Source organism: Antennarius striatus, chromosome 20, assembly GCF_040054535.1.
Source record: "Antennarius striatus isolate MH-2024 chromosome 20, ASM4005453v1, whole genome shotgun sequence".
NCBI classification, from domain to species: domain Eukaryota; kingdom Metazoa; phylum Chordata; class Actinopteri; order Lophiiformes; family Antennariidae; genus Antennarius; species Antennarius striatus.
The window spans coordinates 11,502,368-11,525,604 of NC_090795.1; the positions used below are offsets into that span (position 1 = coordinate 11,502,368).

Here is a 23,237-nt window from a genome sequence, read left to right on the forward strand (position 1 = left end):
GAGACGATATTCAGTAGAAGTCATTAAAGTAACGCGTTAAAAGCAGTCAGTGGTAAAAAAAATAAGCAGAAAACCGCAAAGTGGGCTAATCAGATTTTTTAAATTGATATGTCAAACATGTGATGTGATCACTGATCAGCTGCTAACCTAAACTAATGAAAAAGATGATGATGGTGATGATGATGATGATGATGATGAAGAAGAAAAGCGTACTTTACCCCCAATCTTATTTGTATTTTGCGCGCGCACACGCGCGCCCACGCACACGCACACGAACGCACACACACACACACACACACACACACATACACACGCACACGCACACAATCACTTTTAAAATGAACGTTTATTCATAAAAGCCAAATTACAAGATAATCACGTTGACACAAAATCCAAAAAAAATCATGCAAAAAGGAATTCACATTTCAAAAACACACAATTGTAGGATTTTCAACAGTACTGTGTGTTTGCTGGACAAATAAAGCATCTAACCTTTTAACATTTATCAGACTAAAAACAGAAGCTCCATGTCCCCTGCTCCATTCACATTCAATGTGCCCAGTTTTAAAACACACATGTGAAGAAGGAGTTAAAAACAAACAAGTACATAAAACACAGGCAGGAAATATTCTAAAAACCAACTAATTGTTCCCCACAGTCATGACATTAGTTTCTTGAGAGAGAGAGAGAGAGAGAGAGAGAGAGAGAGAGAGAGAGAGTGTGTGTGTGTGTATGTGTGTGTGTGTGAGTGTGATGAAGTGATGACACCTGTCTGACTGTCTCCTCCTCCTACAGACCGTTTTCAAACAGTCAGAGGAGCCTGAATTATTTCTGGAGAGCTGAGTCATGGTAAGTCACTTTAAACCAATTAGACATTAAACACCTCTAATTCCACCACTTAACATTTAGTTAAGTTAAGTAAGTTTAAATAGTCATTGAAAATGCTCTATGAACAAAAGCTGATTTAACAAAAGGACATACAGTATTATTGGGAGATTTTAAAAATATGTATCTTTAATGCTTGTTTTACAATGTAAGGAGGTTTATTTTCTGATGAGATAAGTTGCAACAATCATAGGCCCCTTAAATTCTCATAATATTTAGGTCAAATGACATGAAAAAGATCAAAACTAATTGCTTTACTTATTCTAGTGAGAAGCAGTTAAGTTTTCCCCTGATGTACGTGGGATGCTTTGTGTCTGGGCTGCATTCAGCCAAAATCTGAACAACTCTTTAATCTGGGTTTTATTTTTGTATATCTACTGTTTTGTTAGAAAAATGTCAGAAAAGACTGAAAGAAGAACTCTCTGACCAACCTTCATGCATCTAAAGCAGCTGTTTAATCCCATCTACAGATTTAAAACTAAAGAGACAATTGTTTGAATCATAGCAGAGTAATACAAGCAGTAAGTACTTAAATGAAGCAGGAAAATGTTTATTGAATGAAATAAAATCCAGTTTAATAAATGATAATTAGAATTGTGACTCAGAACATTTGTCAAATAACTGTTCATCCCAGAATATCCTCTCAATTTTGTATGTTTTTTGTGTATGAATGAATCCAAATCTAAAATATAACATTTAATAATGTTATATAATACGTCCGATGTAATCTTGATGTGGCTCATCTTGAAAAGACAAAATACATTGTATGTAGAATCAGGAAGAATTATTATCATCCTTTATATTCATACATGTGTCAAAATTACGATTGCATGATGTACAGCAGGAGAGAGACGAGTGAGGCTGTATTAGTTTAGATCATTATTACCAACAGCAACAGATCAGCAGCTGTTAACGCGGAATATAATGTACTATTATGTAGCACGTTTCTTAATAGTTTACACAAAGTTTATAAATGAAAGACATATTAACATAATGCAGTTTAATCCTGTCAGCCAACCACAGATGTGAACGAATAGATCCTGATTCATCACCCTTCTGCTGTGCGTCATTACTAACGGTAGGAATGTAATGGAGGAAAGATGTTTGACAACTAATGATATTAAAAGTAAAACTATTCTTCTTTTTCTGCTTCTGAACTCCAGATGTCTGATTCCAGAGTGTCCTCTGTCATCCAGGAGTGGGCATATCCGGGTCCAGCCCACCCTCATGCTCTGGACCCTAGTACTTCCACGCACCCTGAGTCGACGGGTCACGTGGGTCAGATGGACCTGATGCCGTTCAGCCAGTCTCAGGTCCTAGCGAGGGGCTGCAGTGAAGACAGGGTGGCTGAGCAGGTGATGGGACTGTCCTACCTGCCCTACAACTCCTCTTTTGTTGGGAGCACAAACCAGCACCAGAGCCACACCAACACTCAGCAGGTGTGTGTTTATTCAGTTGTGGGATTTCCGTTCACATCTGATCTGGATCAAGCACAACTTATTTTAAACACGCGTCTCTCTCTGACTTCAGAACTTCTCCTCCTTCCTCCTGCCGACCCTGCGGGCGCCGGTGAACAAGAGGAGCATCAACAAGGACAGTGCAGAGTACCGCCAGCGACGCGAGAGGAACAACGTGGCTGTGAGGAAGAGCCGGGACAAGGCTCGCAGGAGGATCCTGCTGACCCAGCAGAGGGCCCAGCAGCTCCAGGAGGAGAACCAGAAGCTGCAGCTGAGGATAGGGCAGCTGACGCAGGAGCTGGACACCCTCAAACACATCATGTCGCAGCGGCACATGCAGGCAGCTGAGGAGGGGGCTGCCGAGTCTGAAATCCAGAACCAGATTTAAGGTCCTATTCATTATTAGTGAGCAGGGAGGCCTCTGAGACTCAAAACCCAAAATAAGGCTTCACCAGTAAGAAACTGCTTCTGAAATGGTGACATATAGAAGATATATTAAAGGTATTAAAGAGATAGAATGTTAGGAACCGACGGACAGGGCTGGTCATGGCCCCTGTCCTTTTTCTGGAAACATTTGGGGTTTATAGGGAAAATAAGGATTCTACAGTCATTCCTTCGCAGTACCGACTGATCCGGTGGCAGCGGTGAATTTTACACTCAAATGCTGTAATTTCAAACAAGAATGAACCATATTAACCGTAGTAACCGGTTAATATTGTTGATGTGCTGAGGCAACAATGAATTTAAAATGACATTCACAGCTTCCTCTACAATATGCAGACGAGTCCGTCTTCTTCAGTTCCCAGCTTACGATGTTGTGTTTTTGATAAAGCTGAAACTCTAAACTGGTGCAGGCCTGCAGCCCACCTTCAGCATGTGAAGAGGTCATGGCTGCTCATGGTTGCTAAGCTGTGTTGGACAATCATTTTTGTTTCGGGACAGTGCTGTAGTTCGTAGAAATGGCCAATCAGATTTGTGGAAGTGTGGATTAAGGTTTCAAGTAGCATTTGATGTGTGGAGACTAAATATGCATGTGATATATAACAGTTACGCAAACAAACAGCTGAATAAATAAATACATTTTTGAAAACTTGATAGTTTTCCAGATATGTTCTGAGTTGAGTGAAGACAGGGCACAGCAACAATAAGCAGACTGAGAACTTCCACAAACCTGTTGTTCGCTTCGCAAACAAAGAGTCCCAAAATCTTCATGTGCTCATAATTAACTTACCTGAAACACGTTTAAGGAATAAAACATCACTATGTATTAAACAGATGTGTTATAAGATCTGTTTTAAAAATCATTGCCTAATCACATGCTGGACACTTCTTGTCATTTTCAGAGATTATTACAAGCGTTGTTGCCAAACGATGTTACATAATGGCCTGTGGTTTTCAGGGGAAATCTTTATGTCTTTCTGTGTAATACTCAATCTGTTGTCACTAAATGAGTGTGGGATTACTTGAAATAATAGATATGAGCTCTAAGATGAGATGCCATTGAATGCATTTTACAGTTTTTAAAAAAGAATACATTGTTGAAGGAAATATTTGTCAAAATGTTTTTTTTTAAAAAGAAATTTTTTTTGCATGTGCTTGCATGAAATAGTACTGATGATTTAACTTTTAATAAAACCCCCACCATTGATATTTAAACATGTTTTTGGATGTTAAAGTGGCTTCGGCTCATTATCTGATTCCTCCTTCACTGCATCCGTCATCAGGGAACATGTTGTACATCTGCCACATTATTTACCAGAGGGTGTCAACCCACAGAAACGGACATCGTGCCATGGACGGTTGTGCACCAGCGGTTTCCCCTTGTGGGATAGGCAAGATTTCAACACAGCGGAGAATATAGATGAAGAGCGCAGAGATAGTATCAGTGTTTTGGGCTGCCAGGGCCTTCCTGTGGCTGTGATGGAAGCAAAAGGACATAGAGATAGGAGCCAGAGAGGAGGAGGAGGTGGGGGCAAGAAGCCAGACACCTTTAAAGTGTTTGCTTAAAAGAGTAGTTACAACATCTGGTCGCGATAGTGGGGATATTGTTGAGTATTTCCAAGATAACCAGGGATTCACTGCATCTGGGTCAACTTCTATGTTTAGTTTCCGCATGAAAAAATAGGTAATAAAGACCTAACAAGGCAACGTATGATGTTCACTTCCTTTTTTATATAAAATATTATATAAAACATTTATTAAAAACACAAAAGCAAATTTATAATAACCATTTCTGACCTTAGGTGTTAGTTTCCAATCAATGAATGTGACTCTGCTTTAACCAGAGTGTACTCTGTTCCCTGTGCAGTTTGATTAGTCCAGCGCGCAGAGAGAGAATGCAATTCTGCAAAAGTGATTCATTTTTACATAATTATGTGATAAAAATATACACAATATTACAGTCAGCCTTTAAAAAAGACATCTAACAGAGAGGTTTAAATGCCACCTACAAAAGTGGTACAAGTTGTAGAGTAATATAATACCAAGTCTAGATGAAGTATGGATTCAGCTTCTTTAATCAAGTTAGAGGAAATCTCTGATATGTACTCATAGTATAAAAATAATAAATTGCCTTTTGAAGGACCCTTTTGCTGAGGGTGTTTGTACAAATGGAAGTGAACCTCATGTCATGGTATAATAAAAAAAATTAACAGAACGGAAACTGTAATTTGACTTCTATTTATCCCATTCACGAGTGATGAATGAACAAATTAAGCATGAAGCCTCTTTAAGCACAAAAAAAGGACACATTTTCTTCATCATTGTGTGTGATTTGCATTCAAGGCATCATAATTACTGTGTGTTACAATCAAGTCAGATAGAAATCAGAAAAGACTGTCCTGCATGAAAACACAGCTATTTCTTGTCCTTGATATAAAAGAACCCAAATTCTTCTTCAGATTCATTTACCAGTGTTATGATGTGAGGGCCGTAGTGAATTAGAGACAGGCTGGGGCTATACACTTAAAAATCCTTTCTAAAACATTAGCAAAATAGTTGTAATGAAATAAAATGAAATATAATTAATAATATCCTTGACTTTATCCTCCATATGTGATCTGTGTGTCATATTAATAATAAATGGAGTGAAAGTGCGACAGAAGCTGCTCCCAGTCTGATGTGTGTTGAGAAGCACCCAATGACTTCTTGTGTGAGTGCGTCTGTTGAAATGTCCCTCAAAGTCCTGTGGGGTAATTTGTGGTCCCAGGACTGCAACATCTCTCCAGAGTGAAGAAAGACTGTATTTCTCCTCATATGTACTGTGTTACTCAACAGCAGCAGACTATATGAACCCCAACACAACTTCATTGAAACAGCTTCCATTTCACGGCTCCCGTTATTTAACGGTATTTTTATAGCAGTAGCAGACCAGCTATGATTGGATATTTCAAAATACAAACAGGATTCTGTCTAAATACAAAAAAAACCTTTATTATATCTCTCCTCCTCTTTCACAATGGACTGTTAGATTCTGCAGCACAATGTTTGGCCAGGCCCATCTTGGTCATCCTGTGTGGGTGACGCATACACGCTGTCATGATAGAATGACCCGAAAAGTGAAAATGAATAATAATGACTAATTTGATCTTTTTTTTGTTTTGTTACAGCCACAAATGAAGGCTCCATGTCTGAACTTTAAACCACACACCGCTGTAGACCCCTAAGCAGAGGAGTAGGCTCCAGGAGCTCAGAACCATTCAGATAATCACAGGGGTGGTGGATACTGTTCTATAATTCCATGAAAACAAACTTTGAATCCTGCAGTGTGAGGAGGATAAGAGGAATTCCATCGAGGTTTAAGAAAACCTAGAAAAACAACAACCAGCCGCTGTGAAGAAAATGAATGTTAGGTGTCATTGGACATTCCAAGAGGACAGTAATCTGAAGCAGAACCCACAGTCCAGCAAGCTGTGATTTCAGAACATTCTGCAACATTCCAAACATTCTACAGCCTAATATGATCAGTTTAACTGAAATCTTCTGCTAGGATTTGAAAAAGATGTGAGCAGCACAAAAAGTCTGGCACATTCAAGAAATGTTGGGCCTTTTCCACAAAGTATGGATTAAGATTCCTCAGGACGGCTGCCAGAAGCCAGTGTTTGGATATGAATCAGCAGGTCAGACAGTTGTACGACAGATGATTGGCATTAATGATCGATCCTTTTAGAGGCAGGATTCAGCAAATACAGCTTTTTGTAATATATTTTAATGTCTGTCACAGTGATCTGATAAAACTGTTTGTTTGATGAAAAGCTGATAAATACAGTGTGCCCTCGCGCATTCGCGCATCAACACCATTCTATTGGCTGACGGCAACTGGAAGTGTGCAACGTTCCGTGAGTCTCAAAATTATGTGAGGCTCAAAAGTGCTTTAAACAGTCGATAAGAGTGTGGGAAAAGGTAATACAGAGAGAAAGTGGTTTAATATCAGTATGTGGAGGGTTCATAAACATTTACATTACCATAAATTATAAAAATAAATAGTTTGTCGCTCTATCACGAAATTCGTTAATCGCGTGTGGTTCCTGGAACACATTAACCGCGAGGAACGAGGGCGCACTGTAGTTGGCAGTGAATCCAATATTTAGTTAGGTTTACTCTAACTGTAGCTCGTGCTGTTTTATTAAATGCTGAAATGGGATTATTTTTCTGTTCATCTTAAATCCAACAAATCTTCAACCATTTCCCACATAATAATTGTGCAGAGATGATGGCGATGGACATGAAATGTGTTATTTAATGTGAAAAGACTATGTGAATTATCTACAGTATGTAGTGGGTAAATAAAAGTTAGGACCTTTATTAATAACACTACTATGACGTCATCGCTACTGACCTGGTCATGTCAACAGTCCACATGAGCGTGGACCGCGGTGGATGACGCGTCAGAGCCCTCAGCCGGTGATTTATGGCTCCACCGTGCGGCATCACCATCACCATCCAGGACCTCTGTAAAGATAGCAAACAAAAAACAGATGCATCACTCTGCTGCTGCTTCTGCTTCTGCAACAATGCTCCCACAAATATTTACACTTTTTCTACTTGGCAACAAATAATTTTGAAATGTGAATCTTTAGAAAACATATGAAGTTTATTATACATCTGTAACAAGCAATAAACATGCCAAGTGCTTGTACTTGTTAAGTTATTATTTTTCAAAACATTCCCTGCTTTTAAACCAAACTTAACTGATGTACGAATTAAAACGGATATGATTTCTACACAATGTGAAATGCATAAGTCCTCCTCCTCCTCATGGTCTTCTTTGGTACACTACTCAGAAAATGTTAGGGATGTTTGGCTTTTGGGTGAAATATAAAGTTCCATTTCAGTGATATTACATCACTGTTGACCTGCTGTTCAAAAGTTGATGTATTGCTACCAGAGGCATGGCACCCCCTTCTTGAAGGTTGTCCCTCAGGTCATTCAGGTGCTGGGGTACAGAGTTAGGAGTGTTTTCACCCCGACTCATCCTAACCCCTGGGCGCCTGTGTTTGATGGTGTGGTCAGGGACCCTTGCAGGTTGTCTAGCATACAGTCCATGCTGATGTGAACAGTTCTGAATGGCCTGGAGTGACCCTTCCGTCCTCTCACCTCCCTTAAATGTGCCTGGATGTGAGCAGCATTCATCGTCTGGTTCCTCAGGGTGCTGTTCACAATAAAGCGGTCATCAGGACGTCCACTTCTATGCCTTCCTCTGTCTCTGTTGGAACCTGCTGATGACACTGTGTGATCTTCTAAGCTCAGAGGCCACTTTCTGAAGGCTCACAATGTCATGGTGCTGGTGATCTGGTGTTGTCTTGGTTTCATGATATCTGATTGTGAACAGCATGATGTTTAATTTCTAACTCCAATTGAACCAGTAAATTTATTGATCAATTCATTGAACGAACCCCTGTGGTGAATTTTTACTGCAGCGGTCCTTGTTAGAGAACAGCAAATTGTGCAACTCTGAACAGTTGGACAAATAAAAAAAAATGCATTCAAAGGTTTAAAGAAGGTCAGATTAAGTTCACCTGCATTTAAGATTCATCTTGAAATGCCACCCAAAAGACGTGTATCCCTAACTTACTTTAAAAAGTAAAATAAGAACAAGCTTAAAATTAAAATGACCAACAGCATAATAATTTTATAATTGAAATATCAATTATTTAACAACGTGTGTCAGTGCCAAGACAGGATTAGACTAGTAGAATAAACAGCTGGTCTGATGACTTTTAAGTCACTAGATGTTGAAGTGTAAATGTGCTATTTAAGTGATTTTAATTTGAATTATTCTGCATGTTTATTTAATAAAATTTTTTCTTGAAATGCTGATGATGGGGATCCATTTCTCCAGAACTCCCAAGCCAACCCAAACAGAACAGAAGCAAATAATTTTTAAGTGGTCACAAATCAAACTGGGGACTGTATTATATATAGTTTCTCTAACCTGATTTTAAAATTGTATAAAGGACAAATTCCCCATAAACCTATACAATCGTGTTTGCTTTTGTAGCTAAACAGTACATCATAGCAGCAGTATAAAGAAAAGAAACTACAAAACATGAAAACACGACAATTATTAATACTAAGTATATGAGGTTGATGGTGGAATAAAAAAATCTGTCATTAGTTTTTCACTGTTGAATTGAGAAAACCTTTGAATTCCTTACAAAAAGGAATACAACATAACTGTAGATTTACATAAATGAATGTAACATGTGTATTAATTACGAGTGTAAAATCATGATATATGACAATACGTATTACTTAAGTATTCTCTAGATTATTTTAGAATTATTTTGTATTCCTGATTCTGATTCCTGAGCAGCAGCCTCCTCCTTATAGACGATCTTTGACGAGTCTGGGAAGAAGCTGGGGGAGGTCTTCCGGTTTTAGCCGACTTTTGCCGAAGTGCGTCTCGGCTGCTGGAGACGCGTTCCCCTTTAAACAGACTCCTTGTAACGCAGTTCTCCAGCTGCTCTTTGTCCGCAGCTGTCCGACGGGCGACGCGTTTCCCTTTAAGATGACATCGGATTCGCTCGGACCTCATGTAACGGATCTGTGTGATGTCGGCAGGCGCAAACTCGGACTGAACAATAAGGTTAAGAACCAGTGACGCTGGAAAAGGGGTCCAGCATCCATCCACCCCCCCCCCCCCCCCCGGCGGACATCACCTCCTCTGGAAGTGGCGGGTCCGGTGTTCTTTGCTGGTGTCGGAGGCAGCGGTGATGTCGGGACGCACCGGTCTCATCTGACGGACAACAGCCGGCTGCCACGGGAGACGCGGCGGACGCCGTGGATCCGTCTGTCTCCTACATGTTGTGGATGTTTGACAAACAGCCAGCAGGAATTTGTCTCTCATTAAAAATCTGAAAGGTGAGTAATGGAATAAATGTGGACTTGAAGCCGGCCAGGGGACCCGGTCTGCCGAGGCAGGTGTGAGTGTGGTCGGCCTCGATCTCACCCCCCCTTCCCCTTCAATGCCATTTTATTCTCACACTGCTGCTCTATTTAATTTAGTGTGTTGCACCCCCCCCCCCCTCCTGTACTCTTATGTAAGCCTGTGGGATTCCTTCTTTTTTTTTCTTTTTTTTTTTTGACCGCCTTCCTGGCCCTGAGCGAGGAAAACACAGCCGCTCAGGCTGGTGGAGGCGCAGCAGGAGCAGACAGGGGGGGACTGGCCGCATTCCAGTCCTGGACTGGGAACACAGCCTGCAGCGCAGGGGGGCCAGAAAGGGCCCCTCCGCTCTGAAGAACAACGTGCGACTGCTTTACGTCAGCCTTTTGTACCCATCTGTCTGTTCTGGTCTAACATGCAGACTAATCTTTTATTTATTCCCAGGCACTCCTTTCAGATCTTGATAACACTACACGGAAGTTCCTCCACCTGTTGGGAATAAAAACTTTACGTTTCCCCCAATAACCAGTACCAATAAATACAAAGTGTGTTTAGGGCGCTAACGGTAGTTTTGGTCTCTATAATGACAGATATAGAGGAACATATGCGTAGGCAATGTCATCAGGATTCATGCAAACAAACCTCCAACAGGCTGAGTTGATTCTCCTGCAAGACAAAGAAAAGCAGGAATGCTGACATTTGAGCGGCTGAATATTCGAACCAATATTTGGTTTATATCCTTACAATATTTGTGTTCATCTACTACTGGTGGAAGTAAAACGATTCAACCCCTTTTGTATATGAGAGTAATTGGGAAAGTATATCAGCCGTTTAAGCGACTGCAGTGGATTTTATAATACTCCTACATTCAAACCATAACATAGCTTTTAATCTCGTCTTCATCTTCATCTTCTTATTCTTCCTCTTCTGACCCTTCGTTCTCCTTCCTCGTGACTCCCACTGAAAATGAACTCTGGTCTGGAAAGCTGTACGTCATAGCTGGTCTCACTACTGTTGTGTAAACTTTCTCCTTTGCAGAAACCTTGAAATTAAAAACTTCTTCTGTCACTCTTCTTCATCATCTTCTTCATCCTCTTCTTCATCCTCCTCTTCATCCTCTCTACTACGATCTCCACAACCAAAAGTTAATGCCCAGTATTTAAACCCACCATCCTCACCACCTCCACACCTTGCAACCTGTACAACGACTGACACATCAGTGTGTGTGTTCCCAAGTCAAAGACCTGTAAAGTTTAGTGCATTGTTGTCAGGGGAAACAATAAATAAGTAAATAAATATGTAAATATATATATATACATAAATAAATAGATAAAAGTGTAAATACAAAAGTAAATGGTGTTTTGCTATGTTGACTATCAAACTGTCCCCAGTGATGACGTCTTTATCCTGTCTTGTCTCCTGCAGAGTTCTCCCCCGTCTCACCCACCTCCCCTCTGACCACCCCAGAGATGACGTCCCCAGACTCCCCCCCTCTGGTCTCCCCTTCCCCATGCCCTGCTCCCCCTCCGTCTCTCCCCTCCTCCCCTGTGCCCTCCTCTCCTGCCCCCTCCTCCTCCTCCCTCCCCGTCCCCCCTTCCCTCCCCCCCACGGGTGAGGTGATGGTGCTGGCTCTGGGCAGGAAGAAGCAGAAGGTTCTGATCGCTCTTTCCATCCTGCCCACTCTCTTCCTGGCTTTCCTGCTGTCCTCTGACCCCCTAATCACCTTCTCCCCGCCCCACCACTGCCGCCTGCCGGGGTATCTGATGTCCCCTGAGCTCCTGAATGCCTCCCTGCCCTGGGAGAAGGGGCCGAGGCCCGGGGACGACGGGAGTCTGTCCCAGTGTAAGCAGTACGTCAACGGCAGCCAGTCGGCCGTGGAGGACTGCCAGGATGGATGGGAGTACAACATGACGGAGGGTCTGAAAAACAGCATCGTCATAGAGGTAAAGCCCCGCCCCCTGAGCTTTAGGTTTCAGCCTCATCTCGGTTGTCCGGACGACAGACCGAAGGGATTTGAGACGTTTTCCAACACAGACCCCCAGTTTGATCTCGTTAATGAATGAATGAAATAAAAGTAGCAGCCTGCTGCTTTTGTCACACACACACACACACACACACACACACACACACACACACACACACACACACACACACACACACACACACACACACTGATCTCTGTTGACAGAAATCTACAGTTCACGAAAATCCATCAAGTACAGTATTTTCCGCATTATAAGGAGCACCTAAAAGATTTTCATTTTCTCAAAAACCGACAGTGCGCCTTATAGTGCAGAGATTTCTGTAGTTATTGTTTAATCGTGGTGGAAGACAAACAAAGACGATTCAAATCAGCTGCTGTGGAGTTTAACCTGCTCAACCTCTGTCCTCCCTTTGCTCTTCATTCACTACCAGAGTTCCAAGGCGATAATAACACACCCAGCTCTGATAGACATGGGGTTTCACTTCCTTAGCATGTCCAGACATTGTTTACTTCATTTCAACTCAGAAGGTGGATACTTCACACACACATCCAGAGATGGATACACACACCTTTATTACATGTGTGTGTGTGTGTGTGTGAATCCTGCTTTTACCTGATAAGTTTCCTCACTAGAATATTAGTGGATGAGTTTCATTCTAGACTTCTATTAAAACATGTAGATGAAGGATCACGATTGATGATCCATTCAGCAGCAGTGGAGTCAGGGGCAGTGTTTTTTGGAAATCAATATTGACCGGTTGAAAAATAACAGCCTGAAAGCGTTGTGACTTTTACACTAGTGACCAAGGGGAGCGAAAACCCAGCTGGGTTCCACAGTAAAAGCTCTCAAGTGCTGGTGCTAATGCCCCAACAGGGCCCCGTCATCTGGGCCTCTTGATGTGTGAACCACACCCAGGCCTCCACACCCTGGCATTAGGGCGGTTCACTGGTAATCCACCCATCCCGCCGCAGCGAGCCAAAGTCACGTGACCACCACCCAGGACACCACCCATTTAGCATGTCTTCCAGAACATTCTCATGCAGCGAGTCACATGCAGACTCCTCTTTGTGACATGAACAGGAAGGAAGGTTGTTTTTTATTTATTTTTTTCCTATCATGATGATGCTGCTCTCTGAGCTGGCAGTCTGGTGGAAGCAGGAAGCAGGAAGGCTTCTGATCAGCTTCTCCTCCACCACTAAATTAATCAATAAATGCTTCCTTAGAGACAAACTCTGTAGCAGCTGGAGGCTGTGGTCTTTAGGTCAGCGCTTATGACGACTGTAAAAACGTCGTCGTAGCATCGCTTCAGCTGCCGTTCCAGCTTTTGAAGGCATTTTGGGTAATTTGACAAATCAGCAAGCAGGAGTTATTTCTGCATCATGTTATGTATGTTTCAGTCCTTACCAAACACACACACGTGACTGATGCCTCATACTCCAAACCAGCCTGGGTAGTGGTAGGACTGGTTTTGGTGCATTTTCCCCGCCGTCATGCAACACATTCCATCCGTATGAGCTCTGTGGGTTGGGTCGCTGCGCTGCCCTTAACTCCACTCCCGTGCCCGAGCAACAGGACCGCTGATATTCTGTGACGAGCTTTAATGTTTCTGTGCATGAGCTCCAATTACGCAGGGCCTTTTATCAGCGGCCCTCTGTTCTCAAGCCACCCTCTCCGGATCATTAATATCATTTTGCCGTCAGCGGCCCGGCAGACAGCGACATTAGCAGAGCTCAGCTGTTAACTCAAATCACTGAGACAGTTTAATGTGATTAAAACTCACATCTGAGAGAATATGCGTCTTTTTTTTTTTGTTTTGAAGAGATGTTCAGACTTTCTATTTGGATGTTGGATGAACTATTATGTTGAACCACACACCCAGAGTCTTCTTCTGTTGTAAAATCACTATTACTGCTGCTGATACTGACAAAATACTACTGCTAATAATAGCATGAATGCACCCACTTCCTTCTATCACAACCACATGTTCAGTGAAGACTCATCCTGGGACCCAGTTCTGTAATCCACATTTAAACCATGATTACTGCGTTACATCAGGATGAGGAGGCTCTGTTTTCACCAGTGCTGGTTTTTGGTTTGTTTGTTTTGTCAACAGAATTATGTTGAAACTAGAGGACATATTCCTACAGTACTTCATAGGAGGATGGTGGAAAGAAGCCCAGAATTATTCTCACTTTCATTAACTTTTTGTGATGGAGAAGTTTCAGGTTGCTTAGAAATGTGATCTTTTTCTTGAACTTGTGTTCGGAGCGCTCCACGGCAAAATGACAATAAAAGCCATTCTTCAAATTTTGTTGATTTTCCTTTGAAAATTTGATTGACAGTTTGATTGATATCCTGGAACGGAGCACAGAAAAAAAAAATCACTATACAGTATATGGAAAACAAAAAACATAAAAATATTTAAAGAAAAAAATATTATTAAAGTATTTCATTGATAAGGAAAGTGATTTCATTTGCTCAGAGTGTATTTCTTCGTGAGTAAGTCGAGGTTATTGATCAGTGTGAATGCTCAGTGGGCTGAGTTGTGCGTTTTGGCTCCAGGCTTTAAAATGTGGAAGGAAGTCTGTGCAAAGCTGTGAGTGAAGAGCTTCTACTTGTCTTCATGTGGTCTTTAAAATTAAATCCATTCATTTAACTGACCTGTTTTAATGACAGGTTCAGTCATGAAGCAAAGGAAGACTGGATCTGAATTTAAGGGTGGATTCATTGTAATATGAGATTTATTTATTTTTTGCGGTTCCACGCAAACGACTTGACAGAATGCTGTTAAATCTGGTGGAAGGGTTAGAAATGTTTGTAGGAAGAGACCAGTAATTAATAGAGGAGATCCACGTTCTTTAATTTGCTTTATTACAACAGTGACTGCAGCCTTTTTTGTCGGCAGACGTGTCTCCTTGGAATTTGGATTGGGGTTTAATTTAATTAAAGGGAGTGTTGGTTCTTGGCAGAAGGAAACGCCGTACCGTTCTAGTTTTAATTAGGTTGGATGCTATTTATTACTGATTGACAGAAAATCTGTGGCAGACTATTTTTTAAGTCATTTATAGGGAAAAACAGTCAGTGTTTAAATTTTTTATTTGTTCTTTTTTAAGTCATTCTAATCCAGTGTTTTATACGGTATCTGTTCTGTAAACTAGAGCATACATCAAGTTTTAATGTGCGATCTACCTGGGTGTATGTTCAGGAAATGACTGACAGATCTGTCCCTGTCTGTGTCCCTGCTGTCCAGTGGAATCTGGTGTGTGGTCAGTACTGGCTGGTCCCGGTGGAGGAGGTGTGTTTCATCCTGGGCCTCCTGACTGGCTGTCTGGGCTTGGGCTACACGGCTGACAGGTAAACATGCAGACACATGCCTGTTTTAGCGTGTTCTGCTACAAACCAGTCCGTCTGTCTGCTATTCGGTCGATTTGTTCCCTCTTTTTAATATTCTTGTTCTTAGCATGCACTTTTAGTAAATCACACTAACAGAAAACACTACATGTGTATAAATTAGAATTGAAATTAATCTGATACCGGGGGTTCCTCCATAATTTTATAAATTTGTGTAAAGCAGCGTAAATGTGATGTCACAGTGCTCTCTGTAAGAAGTGCTGCTGTGCTACAAACACTTGCTGAGACGCTTTTCTGTAGATGCAAATGCTGCCTTTTTAATATTTACAGCCTGATCCCAGGACCTTGTGTTTGGCAGTCTGCAGCAGGCACACTCCAGCCACCTCAGATAATTGACATAATGGATCCTGCCCGCGTCTGCCGGGTCGTCGGATTGAAAATCGCACAGAGGACGTAGTTTTGTTGGAATCCTGAGGGAGATGATGCAAATTTAATCAGCTTACAGCCTCCATTAATTTGCTGACCGATTGAGCGCAGCGTCTGTTTGTTAAGACTAGTGAATTAACGCTGCCTTCTGGGGATGCGCTTAGAACAAAAGAGAAGAGTTCTAATCCGCAGGTCAGGAAGGGAGTCTGCTGCGCATGAACGCAGGTGAAAACAGGCCAGTCTTCACATCCAGTGATCGGGTGGAGCAGCTTTTAAACATGCGTTTTACATTTATGTCTGTTTCAGCCTTTGTGGAATATTGAGCTTGATCAAGGTGTCTGCAGGTCCATGATTGCTTTTCAAATTCAATTTTACTCCATTGATTGACTCAGAATTGTAAGACTTCATCTTGTTGCGTCTGTCTGGTGTTGTCTGGGTCGTGTTATCAGCACTCGTACCGCTGCAGACTTCACCCCGTTTCCCTGCTGTAGCTAAATTCTTATATTCACAGTAGATCGGTGCCCCATTTTCTCTTCTCAGAGTGTAGCTGTTAATATTCAAGCACGTTTGGTGGTGTGTTTGCTCCTGCATTATCAGCACTTCCACTATAATTTCGATAAATAATTTAAAGTGTGTTGTATATTCTGTATTGAAGCTTCTATAACAACGTCTCCTTGTTGGGTTGCTTTAAAAAAAAGTGAGCTTCACATCACTGTGACCTCTGGATCGGGAACTTTGTGCTACTTTTGTCTGTCTGTCTGCAGGTTGGGCAGATCTAAGACTCTCCTGATCTCTCTGACGCTGTCGGTGGTGTTTGGGGTGCTGGGGTGCGTCTCTCCGTACCCCTCCATCTTCATCGTCATGCGTTTCTGTTTGGCGGCAGGCAGTGCAGGAGTCTACCTCACTCTGTACATCACTCGTGAGTATTTCGCTATGTGGAGGACGCCCAGAGCCGCCTATAGCCAACGCTAATATGTGAGGCGGGTGAAGTGTTTATAATGGATAACATCTTAGTTTAATGTGTTACCACGTTACTGTAGGAAATGGTTAGTGAGATTAAAAATGACTCACAGTTCACCGTTAACACTAAAGACTGCTCAGAATGACTTCTATGTCAATCTGTCACATGGTTATGGAGACATTCGACCAAGGAACCTACAAAAGTGATCCTTATGGACGTTAATAAGAGATAAAATGAGAGGTTCACTCAGAAGTATTTATCCTGCGGGCGCTTTGACAATCTTAGTAAAATGTCATTCCACAGACTCAGTGACGTTGCCATGGACACATCAGCTACATTAAATAAACGCCAGAAATGAATCTGTTAGGAAGACGTTGGAAGAACGTTTTAGTTCTCTGTTATTTAACAGTTTTATCCTAAATTAATGAATTCTTTGGCGGTTTTGTGATGATCAGAATCACATGTGTTGCTGTTGTGTTTTGGCGCTGCAGGTCTGGAGCTGTGTAAGCCCTCCCTGAGGCTGCTGGCCACCGTGTTGGCCGGCCTGGTCAATGTAGTCGGGGAGTTGCTGCTGCTCGCCTTTGCTATGGAATGCCAGTCCTGGAGGGGTCTGCTGGGCGCCGGCGCCGCCCCGCTCGCACTCTTCCTCAGTTACGGGTATGAATCTGTGTGTGTGTGTGTGTGTGTTTTCACATTCACGTGTGTGATTATATTGTACTTGTGTAATTATGCATGTGTGTTTGGGAAACATCAGGAACAAGAGAGTGAATGAAACTGAGAGTCCTCTGATAAAGGGTCTTGATGCCAGCTGACTCGCTGAAAGCTCTGCTGCTTTGTATTGATCCCAATCCCTTCATCACACCGAGGCTTTTAGCTCATGTCAGAATGCATTAGGCCTACTTTGTTTAAGGTCCCCCAGTTCCTCTAAGACCTCTGTTACAAAATAAGACCCACTGCAGTTTAAAAACCAGATTATTAAAGATTAACAGATGATTGAAGTGTACATTTTTTAAAATAAAAAGGGTAAAAAGCTGAATTAAGAAGTAAAGGGTTTGTGCTACTTTGTGAGTCATGCTGGTTATTTTCCATGCAGAAGAAGCAAATCTGGTTCATAGCAACAAAAGACTTCACCCTCATCTTTCTGGTGTTGGATAAATTTGCAAACATGAAATAGTGGATTTCTGTTCTGTCTCTGCTCTCCATCAGCGTTCCTGGAGTTTTCCCAGAGTCTCCTCGTTGGCTCCTTCTCTCGGAGAGATCTACAGACATGAACTCCTTCAGCGAGAGGAGAAACTCCAACAGAGACGGGAGGGACGACGAGAGCTTCACAGGTGGGTCGACATGTAGGATTGAATGAATGTTGAGCTCAGGAAGTCTGAATTATTTATGGTTTATTTATTGTGTTGCGTTTTAAAACGAGTATCCGTCACACTACTAAGAGCAGGTAATGCTGCTCAATTAGAAGTCCTGATTTATTAAACAAACATATTTTCTGTGAAAATACGACATAATTATGCAGCGCAGTGACCTACAGCTACAAAATCTGAGCTGAATATTCACTGACAGACATTTGTACGACAAATTCACTCTTGTTTAGTTTGATTAACATTTATTTTACTTGTTTTTAGGGACATATAGCAGACGAAACATGGAAACAAACCATAAGGCCAAGTTCAAAAGTTGTTCCTATGGCAAATCAAAAAACAGAAATTCTGATCATTTGTGTTTCGCCCGAGATTCATTTAGTATAATTCCTGGTTTGCAAGTACTATTTATCAAAGTAAGAATAACATATAATGTTCAAAATATAATTATAGTGTCAGTCATTTATGATGAATCAGTATGTAGATTTAGAACTGCTAAACTCTTGACATCAGTGCACTTGATTCATTTCAACATTCTGCTAATTAATTCTAAATCTGTGTGACTGTTTTTTTGTGTTTTCATAATGTCACAGCTACAGTGTAGTTAGCATTCGCAACGACTAATTTTCTTCAGTAGGAGATTTAATAGCATTGATTTAGGTTGAGGGCTCCTCCACACGTTCAGCTCTCTTAGAGCTGCTTACTAAAGAAAACCACTTCCAGTCATGTGTTATTGAACTGGGATTTAAAGACAAGGCCCTTTTTGTCTCTCCTGCTGCAGAGCTGGATTCAGAGCCGACCCCCTCCTCCAGCCCCCACCTGTCTTTCCCTGAGCTCTTCCACAGCAGGAACATTTGGAAGAACTTGTGTGTGCTCGGCTTCACCTCGTAAGTCACACACTCGGCCACGTCCCCCTCCTGTTTGGAGCGTTCCGTTCGTCTCTCCTGCGTTCTCATGTTTCACCTTTGTGGAAACACACCTGTGTTGATTTTTTTTACTGTTGTCCTTCCTCCTCCAGGTTCATTTCTCACGGCATCAGTCACTGTTACAGCTCTTTCCGACGTGACGTCAGAGGCAAAGCCCTCAGCTTCTATTGGACGTACCTGCTGTCTGTGTTCGCAGGGGGTGGCGCCTGGCTGCTGCTCTGGGCGACGGTAGACAGGTGTGGCCGCCGCGGCATCCTGCTCCTCTCCATGACGATGACGGGACTGGCTTCTTTGATACTGCTGGGACTCATGAATTGTAAGCGGGCTTTAGTTTGGTAATCAAGTAAATCTAGAGTCACGAAAAGAAAGCTGTTCACAGTCTTTGCCAAAAGGTTCCTTTAAATCAACCCTGTTCAGGATTTAAGGCCCTGCTTTCTCAGATCCTGACTGGAATGAGGATAGTTTATGCGATACTGAGCTTAGACTTGTGGTCATATTATATCATCATCACACCGCTGACGACTTCATGCATTATGTAAAGCAAACCGGTCTGCTTTGTTCATGGAGAAGTGTCTCCTGGTTGTCTTTGTCTCTGCACAGCATAGGGTGGAAATAGTTCAGCGTATGAGTCTCTGTCTCCCCCTCGTGGCTGAAAATGAGTACGACATTCAGTTTATGTAGGACACTGCAATAGCAGCAAAGGCGTAGATGTGACAGGTTTTGTTCTTTATTCATGCGTCAGAAGCTGGAATCTGAGAGGCGACGCGCTGATGAGAAAGAGGTGTGGAAAAGTTTCAAGGGCAGGACTGGGTGGGCAGGTTTAAAATCAACATGACAAAAGAAGGTAGAAAACAGAAAGGCTGCTCTTCAAAGAGGTAATCCATCACTGCTGATACTCCTCCCTCCTCCTCCTCCTCCTCTTTAGATCTCAGTGAGACGGCCATCACAGTTTTCTCAGTGCTGGGGCTCTTCTCCTCCCAGGCCACCGCCTCCCTCTGCGTCCTCTTCACAGGAGAGATCATGCCGACCATCATCAGGTACGTCTGACACAGCCACACCCAACAGCGAGAGACTGGATCAGAAACTGTTAACATTTATGTTTGTGAAAATACATCCAAAGTGTAGATTACGGTAATATTTTTGCGTTAATGCGGTAAACTGCATCAGAGCTGTGTCTACAGGGGCAGCAGTGTGGGGGCGGTGCTCGCCCTGGGCTGCGTGGGCCGCCTCAGCTCTCCGCTCATGGACCTGAGGAACCACTACGGTTACTTCCTGCACCACGTGGTCTACTCGTCTCTGGCGCTGCTGGCCGTCCTGTCCATCCTGCTGCTTCCTGAGAGCAAGAGGAAGCCGCTGCCTCAGACGCTGGCTGACGGGGAGCAGTACAGACGCCCCCCGCTGGGCAGGAGGAGGAGGGACAATGTGCCACTGCTGGCTACGCCCAACACAGAGACCTAAGAGGCCCGAGGAGACGGATGAACTGTGTTCAATGATTCACTTTGGAGCCAGAATGTTTGCATCTCTCATGTCCATGAAGAGGAGAAACACAGAGCAATATAGAGATACGGATCAGAAGCTGTGAGCTTCAGAACTCATCGTTTCATCACCATCTCGTACGTACGTGTGTTCATGCATACATGGAGAAAAGTCTTCATCTTTCGTCCCTTCTCGACCAATCAGTGGGCGGATCCCTCATCACCTGACATACCAGCATCCACTGTGTCTGTCGTAGAGATTTTAGCTGCTAACTGCAGATGCTCCAAACCAGACTTGGCTGTAGAGATTGGTCGCAAATTGTTCCTTAACATGCGTAGTTCTTTGTTGAGTCCGTTGCTTACGACAACTAAACGAGTACTGATGTGCGCCAAGTCTAAGCTAAGTCAGTTTAGGATACTTTCCTGTGACGCCTGTGGTAAAACTCTCATGTCTGCCACTCCAAACAGAGACGAGAATTCTTCTCTGTTTGCCTTGTAAATACTCTAGATTTAGTTTCTTTAACTTCTTGGGGCATCTGAGAGCAGACCCCGTCACTGAACGCTGTACAGAACGCTATGCAGCGGACAAGTGGGGCAGAGCACTTTGAAACTTTTGTTTTAATCACGATGGTCTTTTTATTTTGACCAAATTTGAGGAATTTTTATGAACGTAAAATATAATATTACCAACATTTGATTCGATGATTTAAACAAAAACAAGCAGAGGCCTTTGAATGGAAAGCTGTTCGTGTCATAGCTGTGTTAATCCAGTTAATTAAATTAAATGTGGCCTGGAGCCAGTTATATTTATGTCTTATTTATCCTTATCGAGCATTATCCTTAGATTATCCAGACGTCCTGGTATTTTTACGATTGAGCTTCATATTATTTTAATGGGCTGACACGTGGATCAAACTTTCCATTTCCTGATGTCTCTGGCCAAATCGGTTGTTAACACTCCTGCATGTTTGGAAACACTGAAGGGCTTATTTTCTTCTGTAGTTACTCAGAAGCTTCTAGCTAATCAATACCTCTCTAGATGACAGTCAGAGCTGTAAGGGACGCTGTAAACCAAGCGCAGCACAAGCTGTATAACATTTTTTTTTTGACAGGATGTGTTGTGGAGGGTTGGGAAACACTCATCTTTTATTTTAGCTGAATGCTTATTGATGCTGGAAAAAGGGCCCAATGATTATGCTCAGTTAGGCTTGAGTCAGAGCTGATGAGGGCCCCAGGGGGCCTGTGAGGGTCAATTCCTTAAACATGCGCTGTGGATTTTATTTTTTATTATTATTTATTTTAATCACTGATGTCTAATTAAGTTAAAGTTCCAGTCTGGAAGATTTAGGGGGATATACTGAAGAGCTGCTTCATTCTGCCAACACAACACTAGATCGAATCGGTAATCCTTCACATCGGACCTTTAAAATAAAAAGATTGTGGAAGCCTGTAGGTGACAGCGCTAGAAAAAATTCTGGTATGCGTTGGCTTTCCTCCAGTATTTCCTTCTTTTCATGGGTGTTTCATGTTAAGAGCGATCAGGACTGTGGAGCTGTTGTCCTCCCAAATCTGAACCAACCAACAAAGCATGTTTTACAGTTTAACTTTCATTATCTAAGCAAACAAAGCACTCCCAATAAACTAATGAAAGTTGTTTGACAAATACAAAACATGCCTCTAAAACAAAAAAAATGAAACAAAATATTACTGTAGTCATATAATTACATTGTGTTCAAGAAACAATCACAGAGTGTCTGTGAGGAAATCCAACCAAGGTCATTTGAAAAATTACAATATATTATTTTTCCTTTTCTGTTGTTCTGGTTTTTTTTTCATGTTTTATTAATAATGTGCAGAGTTTCTTCTAATTTTTGTATAACTTGCAACGACATGCATTAGACATTAATTATTTTATTTGTTAAGTTGTGGCAGGAAATGAAGGCTCAGACGTCGGGGCATTTTTTTTTCAGATTTTATGAAAGAAGATGAGTTCTAACTCTGTCAGGCTTTGTTACTTTTTTCCTCTGTGTTGCACTTACACTGATGATAATTATAGCTATTATTAACTTGAATAGTCGTAACATGTCTGACAACACTGATTGTGATGCAGGTAACTCTATAGCCTGACTCATGGTAAATAAAACTGGTTAAATAAACAAGACATGGACATTTTTTAACACCGTCTACATCATGAATCATGTGAACTACTGCACCTGTACACAAATCAGAGCTGTAGTCAATCTCTAACCAACAGGTTTCTTATGGACTGAATCAAACACCATTATTCCTGCTTCATTCTGTGGTGAAATCTAACTACGAATATTTTATGAGGTACTGTACTTATACTGTACAATTTTAACCCCCTCATTAATTTTGATGTAGCACATTTAAAGATTTAGAGAAATATATTTATTTTGCTCCATTTATCTACCAATATTGGTTATTAAACACTTTGCAAATTTGAGAATAGCAGAAACTGTCTTCAAATAATTATCTATCTTAGATTTATGAGGTGTGAATGTGATACTTGACTGATCTCTCAGTGATCAGTTGGACCATCTGATGTAATATATTGAAAGTCAGCTGGGATAGGCTCCAGCAACCCCCGTGACCAGCAAAAGTGGAAGAAGCTAGAATTTATCTATAAATAAATAAATCCAAATATTAAAGCCATTATTAATACTTTATCTTGATGTACTGAGACGGTGGCAATTACTATTTGTTCCTCAGTTCATTGTACACGAGTTTTGGATTTGTTTCTTTTCGTCAGAACTTTATCAGCTCACGACTTGAAAGGGAAACTTTCAACTTTAACACAATTGTTAACAGTCAATCAAGATGATGATGATGATGATGATGATCTGGTTTGTTTCATCAGAGTCAGTCTGGCAGCATTGCTTCAAAAGTTGGTTATCAAGTAAGCCTGGTTTAGTCATGATGTTCTTACTGGTATTTGCTTTTGAATTTAATTTGTCGACAATGATAATCAGGACTAGTGTACTCAGCAGAAGATCTGCTCCAGC

At 41.8% G+C, this 23,237-nt stretch overlaps 2 protein-coding genes and 1 long non-coding RNA gene across 6 annotated transcripts; 2 read left to right on the top strand and 1 right to left on the bottom strand.

The window, feature by feature from the left end:
* Positions 1–386: 386 nt before the first annotated feature.
* Positions 387–7,124, top strand: cebp1 (CCAAT/enhancer binding protein (C/EBP) 1). Of its 4 annotated transcripts, XM_068343587.1 has the most exons (4): positions 387–849; positions 1,899–1,963; positions 2,049–2,324; positions 2,416–7,123. In XM_068343587.1, the coding sequence occupies exons 3-4, from the start codon at positions 2,049–2,051 to the stop codon at positions 2,728–2,730; spliced, it is 591 nt and encodes a 196-aa protein (XP_068199688.1). In that variant the 5' UTR covers positions 387–849; positions 1,899–1,963; the 3' UTR covers positions 2,731–7,123. The 4 variants fall into 4 exon arrangements, with proteins under 4 accessions (XP_068199688.1, XP_068199685.1, XP_068199687.1 ...); XM_068343584.1 differs by lacking the exon at positions 1,899–1,963; XM_068343586.1 differs by lacking the exon at positions 387–849 and having other exon boundaries at positions 872–1,963.
* Positions 2,570–9,638, bottom strand: LOC137614081 (uncharacterized). The gene is made up of 3 exons (XR_011039031.1): positions 9,503–9,638; positions 7,180–7,292; positions 2,570–2,707 (listed from the first exon to the last, which is right to left on the bottom strand). It is a non-coding gene; the product is annotated as an uncharacterized lncRNA (long non-coding RNA).
* On the top strand, positions 9,118–22,373 carry slc22a17 (solute carrier family 22 member 17). Its single transcript, XM_068343582.1, has 10 exons — positions 9,118–9,704; positions 11,152–11,669; positions 14,962–15,065; positions 16,253–16,407; positions 16,941–17,106; positions 17,656–17,780; positions 18,595–18,700; positions 18,832–19,055; positions 19,665–19,776; positions 19,921–22,373. The coding sequence occupies exons 2-10, from the start codon at positions 11,196–11,198 to the stop codon at positions 20,195–20,197; spliced, it is 1,743 nt and encodes a 580-aa protein (XP_068199683.1). The 5' UTR covers positions 9,118–9,704; positions 11,152–11,195; the 3' UTR covers positions 20,198–22,373.
* Positions 22,374–23,237: the final 864 nt, after the last annotated feature.

Bases quoted from the DNA above. Each gene is read 5' to 3' on its own strand.
- slc22a17 (XM_068343582.1), top strand. From the start codon at position 11,196: ATGACGTCCCCAGACTCCCCCCCTCTGGTCTCCCCTTCCCCATGCCCT. The intron at 17,781-18,594 runs GTGGGTCGACAT...CTCCTGCTGCAG, and splicing joins GGACGACGAGAGCTTCACAG to AGCTGGATTCAGAGCCGACC. The intron at 19,777-19,920 runs GTACGTCTGACA...CTGTGTCTACAG, and splicing joins ATCATGCCGACCATCATCAG to GGGCAGCAGTGTGGGGGCGG.
- cebp1 (XM_068343584.1), top strand. The intron at 2,325-2,415 runs GTGTGTGTTTAT...CTCTGACTTCAG, and splicing joins GCCACACCAACACTCAGCAG to AACTTCTCCTCCTTCCTCCT.